This window comes from Schistocerca serialis, chromosome 8, assembly GCF_023864345.2.
Source record: "Schistocerca serialis cubense isolate TAMUIC-IGC-003099 chromosome 8, iqSchSeri2.2, whole genome shotgun sequence".
NCBI lineage: Eukaryota > Metazoa > Arthropoda > Insecta > Orthoptera > Acrididae > Schistocerca > Schistocerca serialis.
Genome location: NC_064645.1, coordinates 186,921,753 through 186,948,183, shown reverse-complemented (window position 1 = coordinate 186,948,183; position 26,431 = coordinate 186,921,753). Strand labels below are relative to the sequence as shown.

General features: G+C 43.3%; 1 protein-coding gene and 1 pseudogene across 1 annotated transcript in view; both read left to right on the top strand.

Annotated features, from left to right (window-relative positions):
• Nucleotides 1–20,458, top strand: part of LOC126416244 (zinc finger and SCAN domain-containing protein 22-like) — a 768,818-nt gene extending 748,360 nt beyond the window's left edge. Inside the window, exons 7-8 of the mRNA XM_050083860.1 lie at nt 1,989–2,072; nt 18,575–20,458. Coding sequence (XP_049939817.1) covers nt 1,989–2,072; nt 18,575–18,813 — 323 coding nt within the window. The 3' untranslated portion in view covers nt 18,814–20,458. The remainder of the gene's footprint in view (nt 1–1,988; nt 2,073–18,574) is intronic.
• On the top strand, nt 6,713–6,830 carry LOC126417349 (5S ribosomal RNA; annotated as a pseudogene).
• Nucleotides 20,459–26,431: the final 5,973 nt, after the last annotated feature.

The following is a 26,431-nucleotide window of genomic DNA, read 5'->3' as shown; positions in this document are numbered from 1 at the left end:
CTCGATCTGGAGATAAGCCGGTTCGAATCCTAATGGTGGATGAAATTTTCACTGCCCATATTTGGCCGGTAAGGGGAGAAAAGATGGGGACGTAAAGTTCCTGATCACCAGTCTTTGCCCCTGTGTCCAGCGTTAAATTCCAAACCTCTCCACAGTGTATCACGAAGCGACGGCATGTAACATTGTTAGTGGTGATCCGTCTATCGGATATGGATGTTAAGCTCGACATCAAATGGCTCTGAGCACTATGGGACTTAACATCTGACGTCATCAGTCCCCTAGAACTTAGAACTACTTAAACCTAACCAACCTAAGGACATCACACACATCCATGCCCGAGGCAGGATTCGAACCTGCGACCGTAGCGGTCACTCGGTTCCAGACTGAAGTTCCTAGAACCTCTCGGCCACACCGGCCGGCAGCTCGACATCCCCTTGATGCTATATACTGGCACTGTTTTTTACCCTCTCGTTTCTCGCATCACCTCCAACACGAACATGACACTACACTGCACTCACACATTCATATTACAGTCATCTATACTTAACAGGTACACTTACCCTCATAGCTCTCGTACTCCGCGGAGGGAAGGTGCCCACGGTCTCTAAGGAAACATTAACGTTCACTTAGGTGAGACAGCTGGTGGGCCCAACTACACTTGATCCGTCGGTAACCCAACCAAGACCGACCGACCATACGACTTGCTAGCCACCAATCGGTACATAAAACTCAAAGACTAAACTGTTACGGACGTGATTATCCACAATGAAATATGTGTTAAGCTGTCAAAACTACACACCATGTTGCACAGCGACAACAGGTGAGGACGCTGCCTGAAATTACGTTAATGGCCAGGGAAGGTAACCGGAACACTAAGGGCCACAAGGCAGAAAATTCCGATGGTGCACTTGAATTGTAATGAACCAATGTAGTTAATTCCAGAACATGGCCGCTCGATTTCACCACTACAAACACTCGGTGTTGTTCACAGGAAAAGCTCCCCAACAGCGAACCACCGAAACGAACGACACGACATGAACGGACGTGGCTTGTGTACTTAACACACCACTCAACTTCGACGTCCTGGGTCGGTGAGTCACGAAGCTCGTAGCGATCGGACAGCTCCACACACGCTCCGACACTGCACAGGGACCGCCAGCGGACCCAGCTGACTGCACCGCACGGAGATGTCCTTCGTGGTCCGCACCAACCGATCGACTACCCTCAGAATGCCGACAACATCTAAAATAGTCGTCAGTGCAAATAACGCCAACTACACACACAACCTGTCAAACACTTGAACGAAGACCTGAACCATATACAACAGTAACTGAGCACGCACACACACACACACACACACACACACACACACACACACACACACAGCCCACTCATGAACGATCGGCGAGACAAAACGCGTCGTCGGGTAGGACGACCGACCGACAATCCACAAAGACCGTGGCCCGGCTCAAGTGAAGCGTGGCGGCAATGGTCGGGCGAGCCATGTCGCCGCATAGCTCACTGCTGCTCCAAGCCGACTGCACCAGTGCCGCACTGCAACTCTCCGACTGGCAGGTCTGGACTGCGCTCCAGACGCGTTCCAACTGACTGGCAGCCTGAGCTCGCTACCCGAACTGCGTTACGACAGACAATGACGGGGAAGTAATAGCAGTCGCGCAAAGAAACTACGAGAGGGGATATATTGATACGCGCTGCTAGCGCTTCTCACGGTCAGGCAAAGCAGCAACTCAGTGACACCAGTAACTTAAATTAACGTAGTGAGGTGGAAATACGTTAAAAACAGGGTGTAAAATACATGATGACGGGAACATGAGCTACGCATGGCTCTAGTGTCACACCGTTTGGTGCATTGACACACCATAGCAGTAACTTACCATGTAACGAAGGATACGGGAGGGTAACATCCTTATTGCAGTATTAAGTCCGCAACACCTGTGCTATAACGATTCTTTTGTTCTGTGTTCCAGGAGACAAGCCACACGCGTGCGACTTGTGCCACAAGAAGTTCGCTCTGGCGTGTAACCTGCGGGCCCACATGAAGACGCACGAAAGTAAGTGTCACTCAAGTGATATACGATAGTAAAATGTTCTACACATCGTTACAATTTTCTTATTTACCAGCGCATATTTTCAGTAGATTGTCTTGTGCATCTCTGGCTTTCCAGGATTAGGAAGAATAAACTGTTCCAGTTTCCTTATCTTTTTTTGCCGATTTGCCCACTGAGCTTCTCCCAAAGCATTTGCAGTGTAACGCATTTTTTTCTGTCCCTGACTCCGAAAAACGCATAATGTGTCCCATTACTTTTTCTTCTGAGTGGATTTCAGTTTTGATGACATAACACTAGCTCTGCCCTCATCTATTTGTTCATTGTTTTATACTCTTCGCTACCAACTTTTACTTGTAATGCATATGTAGGCCGTTCTTGTAGGCGTACTTACGTACGAAATCTGTATGTACACCAAGATCTGTTTTGATTAACGCAGAGGCCAATTTGAAGTGAATGGCAAAGGATAACTGGTGCGTTATTTGTTCTGCTACATTGTCTGTCACTCGCAAATTAAGCGCTGAAGAATTTGTACAGACGGTAAAATCATGTTACTGCCCGATTCCAGTAACGGTACTTAAGACTTACCGTTTAATGTGTTATATCTAAATATTCCCATATAAGACGCAGAGCATCTCCGTAACTTTCACACTGGCTGAATCGGACGGTTGCAAATGAAGCAGCACGAATGAGAATTTCTTCTAACTCCTCTTTTAATGCAACCTGAAGAGATCGCCAAAGACTCATGCTCTTTTCAAGAGCAGATCACACCAAAATCTAGTTCACTACACACAAAATTCCCAGAACTATCGCAATAAATACAAGTGTAACCGAATTAGGTCATTTTTTCTTAAAAAGCACGGCGAGTCACAGTGGCTTGTTACTGAGCCTAACTTAAAAATATCTATCTCATTTTTCTAGTTGTAGGTGATTATTGATCATTTACCACAGTTTTACGACGCCGTCGATACGAATCTACACAATAATGTCAACACCGAATAAAACAGGTCCCGCTTTATGAAGATAAAACGTCCTCCCTTGAAACAATTATAGTTCTTAAACAGTCACGTATCCCACCTAGGCGGGATACAGTGGCCGTTTTGTAAACGAAATTACCATATGATCAGCAAGTATGTTTAGAAGGTAAGGAGCCTTCCTGGCCCGAACAGGTCTCCTTTCACGAGTTACTGTGTAAACCATTGAAATCATCTGATGAGGTCTTATTAAAGAAGTCGAAAGCAGTTATATAATTTATGTGACCAGAAGCTGAAAAGTCAATAAAAGAATGATGGTTCTTTTTTTCTGAAAAAGGTAAAATAAATATTAATGCCAAACTACTGTTATAGATTCAGTAGAAACAACATGCATTATTTACATACCACTGTTCTGATACCCTCAGTTCTCAAGATGTAAGAATAACAATCATAGAGGGAGGAAAATGTTAAAATAGTTCTTTAATTTCATTCCTTAGCCCCTAGTAACAATATCATACGGTCAAGCAGCATTTACTTACAATAAGTGAACAATGAGTAGTAGACTTTTCTCCTTACCTGTTCTGGTAAGTACTTCTTTATTTCGTGCTTTATTTGATCACTTAATTTATCATCCTATCATAGTAACAAATTTCAGATGCCTCCAGAGCTTTATCAGGAGTTTCGGTAGCCCCTCGTTTCACTTCCGTGCAATGCTGTGTTCCAGAACTACCTTTTGAAAAACTTCCTCAATTACTTATCAGTATGTGATACCATTAGAGTTGGTTATCGGAGAAAGTTTTGTTGGCCCGTGCTTCTCCTTGTGTCTTCCTTCATTCTGGCATCACTGTTTTCACCATTTCTCTTAAGTATTTAATTATTCTCCTTTCTGCTATTATTCATAGCTTCGTCTTGGCTTTGTTTATCCTTATGCCATATTCTGATTAAGTATGTTGTCCATTCCTTGCTTCAAGTCTTCGGAGTGTTACATCCAGCGAGAAGGGCCATGATCTGTTCCTCTTCCAGTTTTTTTGCTATTCTGTCCGCCCCCGGTAGCTGGGTATTCAGCGCGACAGAATGTCAATCCTATGGGCCCAGGTTCGATTCCTGGCTGGGTCGGAGATTTTCTCCGCTAAGGGACTGGGAGTTGTGTTGCCCTGGTCATCATCATTTCATCCCCATCAACGCGCAAGCCGCCGAAGTGGCGTCAAATCGAAAGACTTGCACCCGGCGAACGGTCTACCAGGTCTACATTTTTTTATTACTATTCTGAAATTTCTTCCACTTTCTCCGTGCCTCCTTTCAAGCACAAATTGATCAAGAGTACTGACAACTTGCTTTACACGTTAAGCGAGGATTTAAACTGAAAAGACCAAACGTACCTAACAATAACAAGAGATTCACATGTTTGTATCTTGCTTGACAAAATGCTGTTAACCATAGCACATCTCAGACGTAATGTAAGAAGGATTTACTGTGAGACACACACGATTTCTTTTTTAATTGTACAAAAAAATCATATTGTTAACATTAGAGCATTTTTTTCTCAGTTCCTGCATCAACTACGCTTTATCATAGAGATAGCTAAATTCTTCGTACTTTGCAACTACTTGTCTCATTTGTGTGTACCAGACAAGTCCCAGCTGTTCATGCTAGGCATCATCAGTGGTATTCATTTTTATGTCAGCTCTAAAGAATGTGAGCAACAATAAGTTCAGTGTGCTACAATATTGGCTCCGTGCAATGAAATGGAAGAAACAAGTACTATATGTATCTAGTCAATACAGAAGATCACATAAAAATCTATACTTCTCTACATTCCTAGCACTAATACGTGAAAATTATTTGGTTCGCACAAGCTGCAGAAGACGGACTCTTCTTTTCTTATCTGCATGATAAAGCAAAATTGACTATTGAAATCTCTACTCAGAGTGTGTCAGGGTTTCTGAGAAATAATCAACATTCAGGAAGGTCTCTTCTGTGAACGTTCCAGCCCCGCGCGCTACCAAGAAACAGCAGGAAATGATTAAGAAAATAGGGTGTAGCCATCGTTCCGCCTGGTCGATTTCGTCAATGAAGCAATTTTATGCAGATACTTGCATTTTGCGGCTACCATTCAGAGAAACCAACGGGCTTTTGGAAGGCGTTTTCGCAGAACGTCCTCGAGTAAGCGTTGATTTTGGCTTCACGGTTCGCCCACGGCGTCGAATTCCCAACGTAAGAGTTGCCGAGAGTCTGCAGTAAGCGCTTACAGACCACAAAGAAAATGTCGTTTAATTTGAACCAAAGTGGAGAAGCCAAACACCGCCGATTTATATAATAATGACGAGCGTCCTGAAATAACAGGCCGACCGACAGTTAACTATGCCCCGGTCCCGAGGTCGTCCGTCGTCCATCCCGACCTGGCCAGATTCGACGATCCCAATGACACCAGATGAGGGTGCAGGCACGGGGCGGTACGTATACAAAAAAAGACGGGAAATATCTGTGGTTTTGTCGCCGTCCGCAGCGATATATATCCTCCTCTCGGTTTTTTGTGAGCCTCCCGTACTCTGGTGAGGCTCAGAAATTGGCGTGCGCGGGCTGTCCCCCACCCCGGTCGGACGGCAAAGTGGAATTTTATTCATGAATGGTAGTTACTCGGGAAAAGGGGGGAAACGGTCGCTTGATGGTCCGCGGCTCTGCGGTTCCTTCAAATGACGGGGATTACACGGAGACCGCCCTTCAGTAATCACGTCGCCCATGTTACATACCCCTACATGACATAATTAGAGGGCCTTTAAGACGGTGAATAGAAATTCTAAAGCCATATTTATCGCTCAAGGGAACCGTATGTGATACCAAGTCAGTGGGGGTGGGAGTGGGCAGCCGGGAAGGGGGGAGGGCAAGTGGAGGGCGAGGACAGGCGAAGAGAAAAAGAGGAGCGAGGAAAATGAATTGTTGGTAGCGCAATAATAAAGAGCGAGAGAGATGGGAAGTCAGTGGGAGCGAGAGGCGAACTAGCGAGGACGGCTGTGTAGTGCGGTAGATTAGACCGGTCTAATGCCACGTAATTTAAAGCAATCGAGGTCAATTTCGGTGGAATCTGTCGTACCGTGTGGCGCCGCAAGATAATATGTTTGTAAAGGGCGCGCATCAATCCTCTTCCCACGCGCTGGCCAGACTCTGTTCCGCCGTCCAGTGCGCCACAATTTGCATTCGGTCGGCAGTCTGATGCCGCTGCCTCCTCAGTCTTCTGTAATTTATTTTATTACGCACATAATCATTTCGAAATACCGTAAATTCTTGTTACTGGGACGAAGAGCCGGCGTAGTGTGAAAACAAAAACTGGTACTCAGCAAACAGCACGTGCAATAACTTCTGTATACCAATATTGTAATCTGACATTTGTACCGTTTCCAGATTTCAAGCGGTGTGCTTACCTAATACGAAGCGTGCCTGAAAGGGATCGATGAACTGAGCTCTATCTGAATGGCGACGTGCATGCCGGAAACTCAACGTACCGTTGATCCACTGTTCCATTTCGTAACTGCGACACATGGGCAGGCACGGTGGTTGATATCAAGTGACTAAGATGGGCTTGTAACAAGACAATTGATGTATTTTTATTTTTCTCTTTACCTTGCTTTTTAATTTATTTTTAAATTTAATAATAACCTCGCATTTTGTCTTTTCGGCAACGGCCTTGCCGCAGTGGATACACCGGTTCCCGTGCGATCACCGAAGTTAAGCGCTGTCGGGAGTGGTCGGCACTTCGATGGGTGACCATCCGGGCCGCCATGCGCTGTTGCCATTTTTCGGGGTGCACTCAGCCTCGTGAGGCCAATTGAGGAGCTACTCGACCGAATAGTAGCGGCCTCGGTCGAGAGTACCATCTGAACGACCGGGAGAGCGGTGTGCTGACCCCACGCCCCTCCTATCCGCATCCTCCACTGAGGATGACACGGTGGTCGGATGGTCCCGGTAGGCCACTCTTAGCCTGAAGACGGAGTGCTTTTTTTATTTTGTCTTTTCTGCATCTCTTACTGCCGAAGATGAGTCGTAAGAGTTGAAGCCGACACCATACGTTGCTTGACCGAGGGTACAACGTACCACTGCTAGTCATTTCCTTTCTTGGTCCACTCACGAAAGGATATAGAGAAAACCGACTGTCCATATGCTTCCGTACGAGCCCTATCGTTACACAAGATGTATATTAGTGGCAGTAGGATGATTCTGCAGTCTGTCGCAAATGCTGGTTCTCTTAACTTTCTCAATAACCATTCGGGAAAAGAAAGTCGTCGTCCCCCCAGGAATCCCATCTGACTTCACTGAACATTTCCGTGGTACTTGCGTGATGAACGAACTTCGTTACAGCAAATCTAGTAACACGCCTACGAATTGCTTCGTTGTCTTCGTTTACTCCGAGCTTGTCGGATCCCAAGCACTCAAATAGTACTCAGGATTGTGTCGGACAGGAATTATACACGCAGTCTCCTTTATAGGTAAGCTAAACTTACGTAAAAATCTTCCAGTGAGCCGAAGTCGGCCATTCGCTTTCCCTACAACCGTCCTTGTGTGCTCATTGAATTTCATGTCGCTTTGGAATGTTACGCTTAGATAGTTAATCGACAAGACTGTGTTGTACTAACATTGCATTCAAACATTAAAGGATAATTTTTTTGTACAACTGTTAATTAACCTACAAATTCGCACATTTAGAGCAAGCTGCCATTCATCACACAACATAGAAATTCTGTCCAGGTTGCTCCATACAATCCTTGAAATATGGAATCTGCATGTTACCTATCATCTATGGTGCACAGGATATTGCAAGAAAAGAACAAGTCGAGCGATGATTTCTAAATCCATGTTGATTTGCGGATAGAATCTTTTCTCTTTCAAGGAAATTTATTATATCTGGAAAACGCTGCAACAAATCGACGCTAAGGATATTAGTGTGTAATTTTGCGGGTCTGCTTTTTTATACGTTTCGTATACAGTCATCACCTGTCTATTTTTTCTGTCGTTTGGGGCATTTGCTTGGTGAGCGATCCGTGAGAAACGCATGCTGAGTAAGTGGCCAATGCGGAAGACGAATTCGGATTCGATCAGGACCTGGCGATTTATTTCTTTTCAATTTTGTCAGCTGCTTTTCATTGCGAAGGATGCCTATTTCTATGTTCTCCATACAGGAGTTCCTGATCTGGGCGTTGTATTTCACCGATATTTCTCAGTTTATATTTAGTCGACGTAGTGATCGGATGGGAATAACAGGTTGTGAAATTTACTACAGAGGACAGCTTCGAAGGAAGAATTTTTATCAAAACCCTTACGTACACTTGCGACCAGAAAACGAAGATAACCTATAGAGAGCGCTGTAGGAAATGTATAAAATAACAAGGCATATAATTTAATCATGTCGACGAATAAAACCAAGTCCTTATTATGCCAAGGCTTGCAACCCATAAGACGTAAATTAGCATTTGGGAACAAAGCTATTGAAAGAGTAGACATTTTCAGATTCTTGGGCTGTGGCATATATCTCGGCGAAGTTGATACTGAAAAAAATGATTGTAGGATTCAATATGATGTGTGGTACCATCAAAATAACGCTAAATGGAATAGGCTGTTGTAATTTATTTCAGTTCATGGTGCACTGAAAAAAACACGTGAGGCAATACTGACCTTACGACTTATCTTAGAAGAAAGATTAAGGAAAGGCAAACCTACGTTTCTAGCATTTGTAGACTTAGAGAAAGCTTTTGACAATGTTGACTGGAATACTCTCTTTCAAATTCTAAAGGTGGCAGGGGTAAAATACAGGGAGCGAAAGGCTATTTACAATTTGTACAGAAACCAGATGGCAGTTATAAGAGTCGAGGGACATGAAAGGGAAGCAGTGGTTGGGAAGGGAGTAAGACAGGGTTGTAGCCTCTCCCCGATGTTGTTCAATCTGTATATTGAGCAAGCAGTAAAGGAAACAAAAGAAAAATTCGGAGTAGGTATTAAAATTCATGGAGAAGAAATAAAAACTTTGAGGTTCGCCGATGACATTGTAATTCTGTCAGAGACAGCAAAGGACTTGGAAGAGCAGTTGAATGGAATGGACAGTGTCTTGAAAGGAGGATATAAGATGAACATCAACAAAAGCAAAACAAGGATAATGGAATGTAGTCTAAATAAGTCGGGTGATGCTGAGGGAATTAGATTAGGAAATGAGACACTTAAAGTAGTAAAGGAGTTTTGCTATTTGGGGAGCAAAATAACTGATGATGGTCGAAGTAGAGAGGATATAAAATGTAGGCTGGCAATGGCAAGGAAAGCGTTTCTGAAGAAGAGAAATTTGTTAACATCGAGTATAGATTTAAGTGTCAGGAAGTCATTTATGAAATTATTCGTATGGAGTGTAGCCATGTATGGAAGTGAAACATGGACGATAAATAGTTTGGACAAGAAGAGAATAGAAGCTTTCGAAATGTGGTGCTACAGAAGAATGCTGAAGATTAGATGGGTAGATCACATAACTAATGAGGAAGTATTGAATAGGATTGGGGAGAAGAGAAGTTTGTGGCACAACTTGACCAGAAGAAGGGATCGGTTGGTAGGACATGTTCTGAGGCATGAAGGGATCACCAATTTAGTATTGGAGGGCAGCGTGGAGGGTAAAAATCGTAGAGGGAGACCAACAGATGAATACACTAAGCAGATTCAGAAGGATGTAGGTTGCAGTAGGTACTGGGAGATGAAAAAGCTTGCACAGGATAGAGTAGCATGGAGAGCTGCATCAAACCAGTCTCAGGACTGAAGACCACAACAACAACAACAACAAATGTTATTTATTTAAAAACTGTCTTAATATTAAAAAGTATATCCACCATTAATAAGTATGGTGATAAAATAATCTCTTAGTACATACACATGCACAATTCTTATAGATATAGGGTAATTTTTACTTTTACCAATCAGGTTTCTCCAAACTGTGATATAAGGTTTCAACAGATTAAAAATTACTAATTAAAGTAATTTACGACAGAGAACCAGTAGTTCTGTACTGACAGGTTACTCTGTAACTGCAATATATGTTATGTTTGCATTTTAATACATTCAGAAAAAATGTTTTGTAAACTAAGATAGGTCTGTCAGTAGCTACATAATCTCTCTTGTTAATTATATTTTTAACTTTATCTGAAAGATCTGCAGATGGGCATCTAGCCTGAAACCGGTTATTGAAAATAGGAAAATAGCGATCAAAGACTGAAATGACATATTTTTAGGCCCAAATTCGTCTCCACAAACGCCGTCATCAAGGTGAACGGCGGCTCGAAACGTGCGGCGAGCCACTGACGCATATGGGTGGGAGCACCATGGGATACATTCTCCCGCGCTTGCATGGGACCTGTAGTAGTAATTGAAGACCCGCTAGGAGCTTCGAACCACGTGCTTCTGTTCATGCTTGATGTCCTCCCCTACGGCGACGTAATGTTTCAGCAGTATAATTGTCCATTTATTGGAGCCAGAACCGTGGTTTGAGGAGAATTGTTGTGAACTCACGTTGATGTCTCGGCGACCGGATTCGCTTGATGTAAATCCTATGGGACCGATCTGGGTCGCTGTCGGGTGCCATCCCCGCGTACGCAAATCAGCGGCCCGTTTTTTACGCGAATTTCATGACTTGTGCGTAGACTTCTAATGCCACATACTTCCACAAACCTACGAAAAAACTGTCGGAACCATGATACGCTCAATCATGATGTATTTCTTTCCAAATCGGACAAACAAGCTGTTACGCTACTGGCCATTAAAATCGCTACACCAAGAAGAAATACAGATGATAAAAAGGTATTCATTGGACAAATATATTATACTAGAATTGACATGTGATTATATTTTCACCCAATCTGGGTGCATAGATCCTGAGAAATGAGTATCCAGAACAACCACCTCTGGCCATAATAACGGCCTTGATACGCCTGGTCATTGAGTTAAACAGAGCTTGGATGGCGTGTACAGGTACAGCTGCCCATGCAGCTTCAACACGATACCACAGTTCATCAACAGTAGTGACTGGCGTATTGTGACAAGCCAGTTGCTCGGCTACTATTGACGTTTTCAATTGCTCAGAGATCTGAAGAATGTGCTGTCCAGGGCAGCAGTCGAACATTTTCTGTATCCAGAAAGGCCCGCACAGGGCCTGCAACATGCGGTCATGCATTATCCTGCTGAAATGTAGGGTTTCGCAGGTATGGAATGAAGGGTAAAGTCACGGGTCGTAACACATCTGAAATGTAACGTCCACTGTTCAAAGTGCCGTCAATGCGAACAAGAGGTGACCGAGATGTGTAACCAATGGCACCCCAAACCATCACGCCGGATGAAACGCCAGTATGGCGATGACGAATACACGCTTCCAATGTGCGTTCACCGCGATGTCGCCAAACACGGATGCGACCATCATGATGCTGTAAACAGAACCTGGAGTCATCCAAAAAAATGACGTTATGCCATTCGTGCACCCATCGCAGGCGCTCCTGTCTGTGATGCAGCGTCAAGGGTAACCGCAGCCATGGTCTCCGAGCTGATAGTCCATCCTGCTGCAAACGTCGGGGAACTGTTGGTGCAGATGGTTGTTGTCTTGCAAACGTCCCCATCTGTTGACTCAGGGATCGAGACGTGGCTGCACGATCCGTTACAGCCATGCGGATAAGATGCCTGTCATCTCGACTGCTAGTGATACGAGGCCGTAGAGATCGAGCACGGCGTTCCGTATTACCCTCTTGAACCCACCGATTCCATATTCTGCTATCAGCCACTGGATATCGACCAACGCGAGCAGCAATGTTGCGATACGATAAACCGCAATCGCGATAGGCTACAATACGACCTTTATCAAAGTCGTAAACGTGATGGTAAGCATTTCTCCTCCTTACACGAGGCATCACAACAACGTTTCACCAGGCAACGCCAGTCAACTGGTGTTTGTGTATGAGAAATCGGTTGTAAACTTTCCTCATGTCAGCACGTTGTAGGTGTCGCCACCGGCACCAACCTTGTGAGAATGCTCTGAAAAGCTAATCATTTGCATATCACAGCGTCTTCTTCCTGTCGGTTAAATTTCGCGTCTGTAGCACGTCATCTTCGTGGTGTTGCACTTTTAATGGCCAGTAGTTGGTGGTCATAATGTTTTGGCTCGTGTACTTTATTCACAAACTGTAAAATGTAATTGTATTGTTGAACGCTGCTTTGCGCTCGCTAAGTGTTAAAGATACTGAGGAGCAAAGACCGTTGAATTTTGCAGTACTACCACTCGCAATGTTTAAAATGAATGATTGGTCTGAGAGACTGATGTTTCGTGATGACAGTTAAGGAATGAACAGGAGGTTGTGGACGGATATAGGAAGAATGGGCGATGAAGGTGTTCTGCAACAACGGCCACGGTACATGCCTATAAGACGAAGGAATACTAGTAGACCCACGAGGGGATGGAGGGGACCATAGGTCACAGTGGACTAACTGGTCCGATGCTTGAAGGAGGAGAAGAAGGAGTAGATGTTTATCCCTCCGAAGTCCGCCTGGCCCAGGTGAGTTAGTGAGGTGTCGGCGGCTCCGTTGCGCAGGGTGGCACAGCCAGCCGCCGGCTACACGGCGCAACCGGCGCCGCCTCCCGCCGGCATTCCTTGCGCCGCGGCAGCCTCAGCTCGGCGCGGCTTATCTGGCGACGCGTTGCATAATTGCGGGCAATTTGCATCGAATATCGGCCGCCGCGATGCCGTGATTGCCGCCACCGCCACCGCCTCTGCCACGGCCTGCCGCCGCATCCCATCCCATCCCATCCCATCTCATACCGCCCCCGTTGTCTCCTCGTGTCCCGCCTTGCCATGCCCCGGGTAATTTCTCTCGCCTCTGCGCCAGCGCTACTGCCTCCGCTCTCCTCTTCCCCAGTCCCCGAAAACCACGTCGCCTAACCAACCGCCAAGCTCAGTTGACTCAATTGACACTTTTTTTTTTTTTTTTTTTGGTCATCAGTCTGCTGACTGGTCTGATGCGGCCCGCCACGAATTCCTTTCCTGTGTTAACCTCTTCATCTCAGAGTAGCACTTGCAACCTACTTCCTCAATTATTTGCTTGACGTATTCCAATATTCCAATCTCTGTCTTCCTCTACAGTTTTTGCCCTCTACAGCTCCCTCTATTACCATGGAAGTCATTTCCTCATGTCTTAGCAGATGTCCTATCATCCTGTCCCTTCTCCTTATCAGTGTTTTCCACATATTTCTTTCCTCTCCGATTCTGCGTAGAACCTCCTCATTCCTTACCTTATCAGTCCACCTAATTTTCAAAATTCGTCTATAGCACCACATCTTAAATGCTTCGATTCTCTTCTCTTCCGGTTTTCCCACAGTCCATGTTTCACTACCATACAATACTGTACTCCAGACGTACATCCTCAGAAATTTCTTCCTCAAATTAAGGCCGGTATTTGATATTAGTAGACTTCTCTTGGCCAGAAATGCCTTTTTTGCCATATTGAGTCTGCTTTTGATGTCCTCCTTGCTCCGTCCGTCATTGGTTATTCTACTGCCTAGGTAGCAGAATTCCTTAACTTCATTGACTACGTGACCATCAATGCTGATGTTAAGTTTCTCGCTGTTCTCATTTCTACTACTTCTCATTACCTTCGTCTTTCTCCGATTTATTCTCAAACCATACTGTGTACTCATTAGACTGTTCATTCCGTTCAGCAGATCATTTAATTCTTCTTCACTTTCACTCAGGATAGCAATGTCATCAGCGAATCGTATCATTGATATCCTTTCACCTTATATTTTAATTCCACTCCTGAACCTTTCTTTTATTTCCATCATTGCTTCCTTGATGTACAGATTGAAGAGTAGGGGCGAAAGGCTACAGCCTTGTCTTACACCCTTCTTAATACGAGCACTTCGTTCTTGATCGTCCACTCCTATTATTCTCTCTTGGTTGTTGTACATATTGTATATGACCCATCTCTCCCTATAGCTTACCCCTACTTGTTTCAGAATCTCGAACAGCTTGCACCATTTTATATTGTCGAACGCTTTTTCCAGGTCGACAAATCCTATGAAAGTGTCTTGATTTTTCTTTAGCCTTGCTTCTATTATTAGCCGTAACGTCAGAATTGCCTCGCTCGTCCCTTTACTTTTCCTAAAGCCAAACTGATCGTCACCTAGCGCATTCTCAATTTTCTTTTCCATTCTTCTGTATATTATTCTTGTAAGCAGCTTCGATGCATGAGCTGTTAAGCTGATTGTGCGATAATTCTCGCACTTGTCAGCTCTTGCCGTCTTCGGAATTGTTTGGATGATGCTTTTCCGAATTGACACTATGTATGTTGAAAGCCGCGAGGGTTTAGCCAAGCGGTCTCAGGCGCTGCAGACATAGACTGTGCGGCTGGTCCTGGCGGAGGTTCGAGTCCTCCCTCGGGTATTGGTGTGTGTGTTTGTCCTTAGAATAATTTAGGTTAAGTAGTGTGTAAGCTTAGGGACTGATGACCTTAGCAGTTGAGTCCCATAAGATTTCACACACACATGTTGGAATTTTCGGTGCAACTGATTTTTATGCTGACGCTACGTCTGTAACCTCGCTCGTTCAAAACATGGCTCTGAGCACTATGGGACCTAACTTCTGCGGTCATCAGTCCCCTAGAACTTAGAACTACTTAAACCTAACTAACCTAAGGACATCACACACATCCATGCCGGAGGCAAGATTCGAACCTGCGACCGTAGCGGTCGCGCGGTTCCAGACTGTAGCGCCTAGAAACTAACCTCGCTCATCTACACATTGTGCTACATTGCGGATGAAACCCCGAACATATGCAAAATCAGCGTGGTAAGCTAGCCCATCTATTTAACAGTTAGTGATTCTACTTTGGAACGTAGGAGGGGCATTTGAAAAGTCCGTGCAAAGCCCGAGAGATGGCACCACCGGCGCGTATCGAGGTCATATTTAGTTGGTAGCATCTTTGCAAATTATGCACACCACGTTTCAGCCATACTGGTCTATTTCTTTCTGTTTGGCATTCGTGTGAATTAAGGAAGTCGAGGGATTGTCAAAAAATGAACGACAAAGATTTTCGTTTGGTGGTTAAACATTACTTCCTTACAGTCCTTACAGTGCCGACTTGGCCCCATCCTATTTTCGTCTGTTTCCAAACTTGAATAATACATTCGAGGACCTCACTTTGATAACGATGAAGCGGTGGAAGCAGAGGTGAGGTTGGGGCTCCATCAACAAGGTCAAATGTTCTACAGTGACGGTATCAACAAAGTGGTCTCTTGTTTGGAGAAATGTGTTTGTAGCCAGGTTAACTACGTTGAGAAATAAACATGCAGACATGTAGAATAAAGATGTAGACTTTTAATAAAGTTTGTCTTATTTAAGAAACATCCAGAGTTTTCACATAAAAAAATTTGGAGCCATTACTTTTCAGCCAGTCTTCGTATTATGTCAAGTACACAGCACCCGACTAACATTTGAAAACAACAACTCACAGAACTGTGTTCTTACAATGCACGTCTAACTCTAAGAATTAATTATCACGAAAAGATCTTGGATGAGATTTGGCTGCCAGTACCTGTAGACTTATCCAAGTTAATGCTAATGTCCACATTGTTACTGTGTATTGGCTACGAAGCCAATGATTTTCTAATCATGAATCTGATATCAAAAGGGCTACTCGCAAATTTATTTTTCTTCCTCAATCATATTATAATGTATCTAAGATGGCAGAGCATCCAAAAGCGTCTGTACACTGCACCACATTCAAGACAGAGAGAGCACCCGACACAACGGCTGCCGTCAGCTCCAAGTGGCATTTCGGACGCAGTTGTGTGAACCCTGTCCGTGAACTTGGCCGGACAGCCTCTGAGGTCAACTATTACCAGATTCACCAAGCTTACCACAGGGATATAGTAACCACGTGTGTTCAGATATAAAGGTCTGTGGTTGGGGTAGCGGACAGTAGCTAATCGGCGTAGCGATGAAGATGGATTCATAAATAAAACTACAGCCACCTCTCAACGTAAATAGTAGAAACAGTTGTCTCATCCGACACTCTGCACATACCCAGTCTGCATGTTAGCAGCCGGCCGAGGTGGCCGACCGCTTCTAGGCGCTACAGTCTGGAACCGCGCGACCGCTACGATCGCAGGTTTGAATCCTGCCGCGGACATGGGTGTGTGTGATGTCCTTAGGTTAGTTAGGTTTAAGTAGTTCTAAGTTCTATGGGACTGATGACCTAAGAAGTTAAGTCCCCTAGTGCTGATAGCCATTTGAACCATTTTTGCATGTTAGCAAGCAAAAATCAACCGCATTTGGTATTGCCGAAACCATTCAAATGTAGTGGTGGCGTCCCAGTTATCCCACTCAAGAGGCGTGTGCCACCTCACAGCTCCTAGAGTGTTTGCCTAGTGCACCACTTCTCGATGTTCTGAATCCAGATACTGCTCCGTCTGACCTACCACCAGGCTTAGTTGTCCCATTCGACACTAGCACGGAAGCAGCAGAAGCACTCTCCGCTTGAGACGGCACAGTTTTACAAAGTAACCTGTCATTCGATCCCGCTGCCTGGCCATTTGTTAAATCCTAACGTGATTTTGTCTTAAATCGAAGTGGACGATTGTTCGGATGGTTTTTAAAATATGTCACAGCCGTTTGCTAAATTGCTCACTTGCTCGAGTGAGAAATGCACGAAGTACTGCCATAAACGCATGGAATTGAAAGTGCATGGTACTAGAAACAGAAAAGTTTAGTGCAAATGGGCTGTAAACTTCTTATCTTAACGGCTATGAGCACTTATTCAACTTCGATGGTGCGAAACAACTATCTTCAATGGCAAGCTCTTTGATTTTCATATTCTGGACTAAAACAAGAAAACATTTTCTAGTAAAAATGGGATAATGCATACTTTAAGAGCTACGAGCATTTATGCAGTAAAAGGGACGTGTTTCACGGTCGCTTATAGGTGCAAGTGCTAATAGCTCTTAAGGTACCGGTATGCATGTTAGGGCCCATGTTTACTAGATTTTCGTGCTTCTGACACAGTGTGCTTTCAATTGTATGCGTTCACGCCATTAATGCTCATACACGCCATATATTCTCCCTGATACTTGGGTTGTCTTATTGTTATTTCTTTCCATGTGTTGCGTTTTCTCTTATACACTGAAGAGCCATAGAAACTGGTACACATGCCTGATACCGTGTACAGTCCCCGCGAGCATGCAGAAGTGCCGCAACACGACGTGGCATGGACTCGACTAACGTCAGAAGTAGTACTAGAGGCAATTGACACCATGAATCCTGCAGGGCTGTCCATAAATCTGTAAGAGTACGACGGGGTGGGTATCTATTCTGAACAGCACGTTGCAACGCATCCCAGATATGCTCAATAATGTTCATGTCTGGAGAGTTTGGTGGCCATCGGAAGTGCTTAAACCCAGAAGAGTGTTCCTGGAGCAACTCTCGAGCTATTTTAGGCGTGTGGCGTGTCGCATTGTCCAGCTGAAATTGCCCAAGTGCGTCGGAATGCACAATGGACACGAATGGGTGTAGGTGATCAGACAGGATGCTTACGTACGTGTCACCTGTCAGAGTCGTATCTTGACGTATCAGGGTTCCCATATTATGCCAACTGCACGTGCTCCACAAGCTTGAACAGTCCCCTTCTGACACAAAGGGTCCGTGGATCCTTGAGGTTGTCTCCATACCGTACACGTCCATCCGCTCGATACAATTTGAAGCGAAACTCGTCAGACCAGGCAACATGTTTCCAATCATCACTGTCGGTGTTTACGGGCCCAGGCGAGGTGTAAAGCTTTGTGTCGTGCAGTCATCAAGGGTACACGAGTGCGCCGTCGGCTCCGAAAGCCCGTATCGATGATGTTTCGTCGAATCGTTCGCACTCTGGCACTTCTTGACGCCCCAGCATTGAAATCTGTAGAAGTTTGCGGAAGGGATGCATTCCTGTCACGTTAAACGATTCTTTTCAGTCGTCGTTGGTACAGTTCTTGCAAGTTCTTTTTCCGGCCGCAGCGATGTCGGAGATTTGATGTTTTCCCGGATTCCAGATATTCACGCTACACTCGTGAAATGGTTGTCCTGGAGAAAACCCACTTCATGGCTACCTCGGAGGTGTCACATCGCTCGTGCGCTGACTATAACGCCACGTTCAAACCCACTTAGATTTTGATAACCTGCCACTGTAGCAACAGTAAGCGATCTAAGAATTGCGCCAGACACTTGTCTGTTTACATATCTCTGTATTTGACTACTCATGCCTTTACCAGTTTCTTTGGCGCTTCAGTGTAAAACCTGTAGTCTTGTTTTACTACAGAGTGTTCGAATGCTCCTTGTCTTTGGTCTTGAGTTTTGACAGGTCATCTGAAAATTCCGGGCATTTTATGACTGTTTATCTGCACTTGTTCTTCCTTACTGAAATCTTTTACCTTTTCTTACCTATTGTGTCCTGTAATCTACTGTAGAATCTCAAGAGGTAACACTTCTCTTATTCTGTCCTCAGGTGATCCCCAGGAGGAGTGCGTCCGGTGCGGCAAAGTGTTTCTGGCGGCAGGAGGCACCCAGGTGGCGGTCCACGGCCTCTGCGGAGCGTGCCTGGCCACCAACCAGGGCCTGTCCCCTTTGGTCACCAAGGAGGACTCTTCGGCGTCACTGCGGTCTTGCGGAGACTCAGCTGGCGAGGAGTCGAGCGCTGCGGGCACCGAGCGTGACGAGGACGACTCCAATGGCCACCCGGAGTAGAGTCCTGAGCAGAAGTCCTCAACTCCCAGCCAGCTCTCCTGTCCAGAGGTGGATCCTCAACGGCGTCTACTAGGACTCCAGAGACCACGCTGAAGACAGCATGTGCCGACTCATCAAGCCAGCCCGGATCTGTCGGTCTGCCCAAGTGTTGCCGACATTCTTGTTGAGACCTGTGATACCAGACTTTGTCAGCATGTTTTGTGTTACTCTGCTACTGTCCAGTAATTTGCAGAGCACTTCAACACGAAGAACTAAACAGCTGTTCTTGGAATGACATCCTCATGTTTATCTGAACTGTTTGGTGTTATTTGTGTGATACATGATATTTCTTAATTTTATTTTCATCTTTTTGTGGACGTTGTCCCGTTCACATCACAACGAACAATGGACGCCAAAATTTGTGGCTGGGACATGACTATAATTTTCCGTATTATAAGTGTATTACATTGAAGCGTCTCGATCTCTTAGGACATAAGCTGACGAATAGCAAAACACATCATATATTGAGTGTTAAAACTGATTATGAGTCCCAGATATAGACTTGCTTACGTATTTGGTGCTGGTGATAATCCTTCCTGTGCACCATAGTGGAATTAACATTCGTTTGTGATCATACTTTGGCAGAAAGGTGATGCAATTGCAGTACTTTGATCGCTGACAGGACACTACAGCCAGCACCAACCCAATTGACGGTGTTTTTCCCCGATACTTCACCGCAGAAGGAGTTTGGGAACTCCGTGTGGCACAGTGATTCTGAACTGCACAAGAAAACAATAAAACAGAGAAACTTAACTGTAAAGCTAATGTGAACTAGATCTCGTTTGACGATATTCTTTGCAGTGTGTGATACGAAATTCTCGAAAGTTAAGGGAAAGTGCATTGTGAAGTTGAAGTAGTGTGACAGTTACAGGACAAAATTTCCAGTCGCGATTTCTGAGAGACTTTCGTGTGAAAGCGCAGTGAAAGAATGTGTTGGTGTAAACCATGAAGAATGTGATTTCCGTCCAGTAAACTTGTTTACGAAACTCTGAAATATTAATAAGTTAATGTGACATTATAATTAATCCAAGATGACTCTGTAACTTGATGCATAGTGCGGCAGAGAACTGGGCTCACGTGTAGACAGTTCTGAGTTCGCATTTGTTGGCAATTTTTACTGACGTAAAGTTATTGAGTAAAGTTTAATTGTCTCTGTCAAAGAACTCAACACTGAACGACGTTAGTGGGAGCTCTATAATATTTATCATGGCTTTGGTTGTATGAACATAGTTGTTTGAAAATACTTGTAGTGTTATTGGTTCATGTCATATAATTTGAACGTAACAAATCTGTGGTAGAATGGTTCACACATCTGTAACAGATGCCATAGCGTTTGTAAGTCTTTCCCGTTCACTCAGTGAATATTAGCTTTAAGGTAAGCTCGATGCTTAAGGTAATGCATAGCAGACAATAAAGATAACAGGGTTTGTCTGTTGGTAAGTGAAACATAAGCGTTTCGTACAGCTGTCGATTCATTGTACTTCGATGTGGAGATTTCTGCATTGTTTGTCTTTATCTCTTCTCTACACATACTAGTACTTTTGTAAATAGTATCTTCTTTTACATCTCAGCGACATTAAATAAAGTGAATGTTTATTTATGTAACTTCAATTTGTTTTACTATGACACCCACTCATTAACTTCAGAACCAGAGAATAATGAAACAAGTCTTGTTGTTTTGTGTTGAAGATGCTTTAGTACTAGCAAGTTTGTATTCATATTAAAAATATTTGTGTATGAAAAGAGGTAAGTCAGAAGTGTGCATCAGAGGCAAACATACAGGGAACACATATGAAATGGCAGTTGAACGTTTCAAGAGCAAGATATGTAATATACACATACTTCGAAATATATTGATAAATGATACATGAAATGAAAACCTGACTGAACAGTTCGTTTTACAAGTGCAGTTACAGCTCACACGGCACACCTGCAATCGACAAGTGAGTATTTCTCTTAACAGCGCGTCTGGAATAACTGATGTGACAACTACTTTCAACCTGCAACTCAGGTAAGGTTTTTCACAGTCAAACGTTAGCGGGACACGTACATTGTGTTTGTGATCAACTTCCAATACATGTGGTACCAGAGTAAATGAAAACAGAGACCACCATGTTAATGGTGTTTGACCAATAGTAGAAAGTCCAGTGACTGGGGACACTGTCATTGAACGAATTGTGTACACATTATGGATGTGCACCCGATGGCAAGTAAATAATACTTCACCTGAAGTTTTGAAAGGGAACTGTAATGTAGCACAAGATAAGTAGTTTGTTTCAGAAAGTCTGCATTCGGAATGTGGGACAGAAAACAGTCAATTCTGAGGAATTTCAATCACTCTGAAACACTTCACGATATTTTACTAGCCTACAGACTGGCACATTATGATTTCAATCCCATCAAGGTATTTTTAGATTCGCCATCGAAAGCGGCGCCCGCAAGAAAGTCTTCACTGTCAACGTTATTTCTTACACACAGGCACGCAAAACTACTGTGGCTCTCAGACTCTGTAACACCTGTAAACGATACCGGCACAGTTACATGCGCTTCCTTAAGTGTTCTATACACACATTACTGGAAATATGACGCTTCATGGCTGATCCATGCTAAAGATTTGTTAAGGCTAAGCGTGAAATACTCTCTCAGATCTGACAGATTGATTACACTACATAGTAGTCATTTACCCTTTACTTTACTAAGGACATCAGTGATTTCACTCTGGCAGTATTATCTCTGATGTTACTATCACTCAGGGATCACAATCGAACTTAGAAGTGAAAGATTTACTGTTCACTGTTGTATAAAGCAGAAAGCTCTCTATTTAGCGGTTATTTTTCTGAAACACCCCTTACTGTCATACCCCGAGAGAACGACACTGCCACGTATCGGGATCACGAAGACATATATCAATAATAAACATAAGAAAAACCCAAATTTTAGAATTCAATTCGACAGGAAACGATTTTAGAAACGCAGTCTCAGGCGATACATACAGGTACATACATCATCACTGAAAAAAGTCGAACATGTGTTACTAAAAAATAATGTATTGTCTCTCTATGCACGAATCGCTGCTGTAAAATAAAAGTAGCCGTCTACAGATATAAACCAAAATATAACATTGAAAACAGCTATAGTTTGAAAGCAACTTAACTCATTCACCATACAGTGTTTAATATGATTCAACAAATCAACCGTAGCAAATAATCATTTGATTCATCCAGTTAATAATAAATGACGCAGGAAGTAAAAGGAAAGTAATGCGTATGCGTAAAGGTTGGTCCAAAACATTTTTTCTCTTGTCATAAATGTTAAACATTAATTTAAATTTTCGTTTGATTTAAAATCGTACTTTTGCTTGTAGACAAGCGACTACAATTTCAAATTCATTTCTGTATCATTTTCTCACATTCAAAACAACTAGTGCTGCTTATGATTATGTCGAGTGCAATTTGTGCCAAAATTAGTAAGACAATAGCTCTTAGTCCCGAACTCACGATTTAGAAACATGTTTAAATATGTTATCACGAACTTAGTGAAGGAAGAGTTTTTATGATGGACCCAATTTTTTGTATTAACTACCTAAATTTCATTTGTAACTACATTAAACTTGCTAAACACGTCATGTGACATGTCTTTCATTTAGTTCTCATGCAATGAGGAATTGTGGATGAAGTAAAAAAAATCGGTTTTAAAAAACGTTTATAGTCTGCAAAGAAAAATTCGTACAGGTACTATTGGCTTCATGGAATAAGTCCAAAAACTCACCCGAAATTGGAAGAAAGACACTTTCATTAAATTAAATATAAACATTGCACAGTCTACAAATCCAAGGTCATCCCAAATTTTAAATTCATTAAAGAAATGCAATATATAATGATTTATATAACTTTAATACTTTCAAGAAAAGGAAGTCTATCTACTTACAAAAATGACACACGTAAATACGTCTCCCAACCAACACGTTCGTTGAGGATTTACATTCCACGGGGCATGGACTGCATTTTACAAAAAAATGCAAGCAATGTTGTTACTGACAGGCACGCTAAAGCAAAATATAGTCTCAGGCATCGATTCATCCGAATACATGTCAGAATGGCATACCTCACCATCAAAATTTTAGGGAAAGAGAAATAGTTGTCTTTTTAATTGTAATCTTTGTTCTCCACTATTTCATGGGGAGATTACTTCTCTAAATATTACTAACTTATATCATATCATTTTGTCTCCTTTCTGCATTTCGTCTCACATTCTCTTTCTGCTCTCTTCTGTTCTGGAAGTTGTATCGCCAGTTTACAGGGAGAATATGTTAACAAGGCAGACTTTTCTGACTTAGTGTCTTTGTCCTGTTTTACTTTGGGTTTGAGATGGACAAAATGTCTCTTGCTAGAACAGTGATGTCGATGAAGAAAGCATGGAGGGACAGGACGTTTCTCAATCCTGAGCACATGACAAAATACTCTGTTTACAATTATCCGCTGTGTTGGCTGAAAGAATAGTGAAATTGTACCTACTGAGAATATGCAACAGCAGTTGTATCATTAGTGAAAAGGCTTCCTTAGTTTTGTTGGAGACTTTGCAGATCCAACGCTACTATGTTGCCTGTGCTTGTAATTAATTAGAAAGACATCGAATATGCCTACTGAAATTCGCCCTTTCTAAAATAATCTTTCTATTTCTATGAAAACTTTCCTGCAAACGTTCTATAACAACATAGTCTAACCTAAACTTGTGAATAATAAGCAGCACTTACTTTGTGCAGTAGTTAAACAGGGCAAAGAGTATGCGTAAACCATGTTAATTACTAAGCTTCCTAACAGAAGAATTACCACTTGATATTCGAAAAGTTTAGTACGTCTCACATGGTAGAAAACAAGTGCATAGAGGATGCTTGGCTCTCAAATGTTATCCTAAATATCATTCCACAAGAACCTAGAAATATTGTATATTCGAAGAATATTGTTCGGAACATAATAATTTAACGATGGGAAGCTGTGTGAATTAATATAATTACTGAAACCCAAAGGTACAATTTTTTTAGATCAACCAATGTTTGAATAATCATGTGGTGGCTGTACAGTGGTCAGACGAAGGCATCATTCACAAAGTATTCTTGAACGCTGCAGAAACGAAACGAATCGTTTGGTGAACGAAGAATGGATATTGTGTTTTTCAGTATGAATCAGATGCAATGTACGAGAAATTAAACTCTGACACACGCTAATCAAAACTGTGTATCCTACTGCACTATTCATTGTGGCTCAGTACAGAAACATACACTTTGCATCAGTATGGCTCGCAAAGCTACATACTACAGCAAATATTAATTTGTCTTCCACACGTCACACACATTAAAATGAAGGCTGCTATTCCCATAACAAGCTTTCACATACAGGGTGTGGTAGATAAGTAATGAGACTGGCCGCCGCGCGGCGCCCCAGTCGCTCGCAGGGCGGTCTCCACCTGTACGTCACGTGGTGGGGGATCTGAGCTAACAATAGAACCGGTTCGCAGTCGCGTCGGAGCTCTGGTGCAGTGAGGGTCGAGCTTCGCGTATTACGTTGTTTGTGTGCCCGTGACACTTGTGAAAACGCTGAAGACGGATCGCTCGATAGAACAGCGGTATGCAATCAAATTTTGCTTTCGCTTGGGCAAAACTGCTTTGGAAACTTTTGCTATGATTACGGAGGCCTACAAAGAGGACTCCCTATCAAGAGCTCAAGTGTTCCGGTGGTTTAATGAATTTAAAATCGGGAGGGAATCCGTTGAAGACATGGAACGGTCTGGACGCCCTTCAACGAGTCGTGTGGATGAAACGGTGGCCAAAGTGAAAGAACTCCTGGACTCCGACCGTCGTTTAAGTCTCAAAATGATCGCCGATGAGGTCTCCGTGAATAAATTTACGGTTCACCAAATTGTTACGCAAGATTTGATGATGAGGAAAGTTTGCGCAAAATTGGTTCCCCGAGTGCTCACCGCCGAACAAAAGCAACAACGAGTGGACATTTGCCATGAGATGTTGAATGATTTGGAAAATAATCCACACTTTTTAGACAACGTAGTAACAGGCGACGAATCGTGGACATTCCAGTACGACCCGGAGACGAAAGCCCAGAGCTCGGAGTGGCACACACTGGCATCCCCGCGGCTGAAGAAAGCAAGAATGTCAAAGTCCTGCATCAAGACAATGCTGATTGTGTTTTTCGACAAGCGGGGGTTAATTCACAAAGAGTTTGTCCCTCAGGGGAAGACTGTCAATGCCGAATTCTACAAAGAAGTCCTTCAGCGATTGCACAGAGCCGTCAAACGGAAGCGACAGGACCTTGCTCAACGCTGGCGTCTCCACCACGACAACGCTCTGGCACACACAGCGTTCCTCGTGACCTCCTACTTGACCCGAATTGGAGTTGAAGTTTTGCCACAGCCACCATACAGCCCTGACTTGAGTCCTCCTGATTTCTTCCTATTTCCGAAGGTCAAAAGATGCCTGAGGGGTCGACGATATTCCGAACATCCAACGTGCTGTCACGAAGGCACTAACTGGGATAACTCAAACGGACTACAGTGGGGCCTATGAAGCTTGGAAAACGCGCTGGCAACGTTGTGTCGACGCCCAAGGCGAGTACTTTGAAGAATATTAACATTTTGTACAAATTGGATCAATAAATTTGTTTTTCTAGACTGAGTCTCATTACTTATCTACCACACCCTGTACATACCCATCAACCACTGTCCTTCTCTCAATGTATATCATAGCAAAAACACTTCCAACACTTCCTTCTTACAATAACACCACAGTACAGCCAAGAATAGGGTAGAAATCACCAGACTCTTGTTACACTTCAAGACAGGGGCCATGATGCACACTCTGACGAAGCTTCCACACACTCGAAAGGAAGTTGTTAAGACAAACCAACACTGCTGAGTTCCAAGTGGCTGCACTAAAGGTAGCAAGACACGAATGGAAAATACAAAACATCCATTAATAAACTTAGCACCTTATTTGAAAATTGTTTTCCCCTGAAGGTATTTCAAGTTAAGCACAAGTCTAATAAGAAACCATGGATCACACAAGGGATAAAGATATCATGTGAGACAAAAAGGAAACTCTATCTGATATGCAGGGACACCTTTGATACTAGCATTATAGCTCATTACAAAAATTACGGTACTACAAAATATTGACGAAGGTTACTCAGAAATCTAAACGCCTGCGTTATGAGAAGATAAATACATCCAGCAATAAAATAAAGCAATATGGGATATAGTTAAGTCAAAGACAGGTAGAACCAGAAATCAGGAGGGACAAATGGCTCTAAAAATAATTGAAACCCTGGTAATAAATGCATATTGTGTTGCAAACCATTTAAACAATAATTTGTCTCTGTTACTGATAGCATAGGGCTGTCAGGTTCAGTAAATAATGCAGTGGAATACCTGACACCAATGCACGCAAGCAATCTCAGTAAAACGGAATTGACACTTACTTCACCCAAAGAAATAGAATCCATCATAAAGTCGTTGAAATCAAAGCATTCTAGTGGTTATGATAACATATCAACAAAGTAAATAAAAGAGT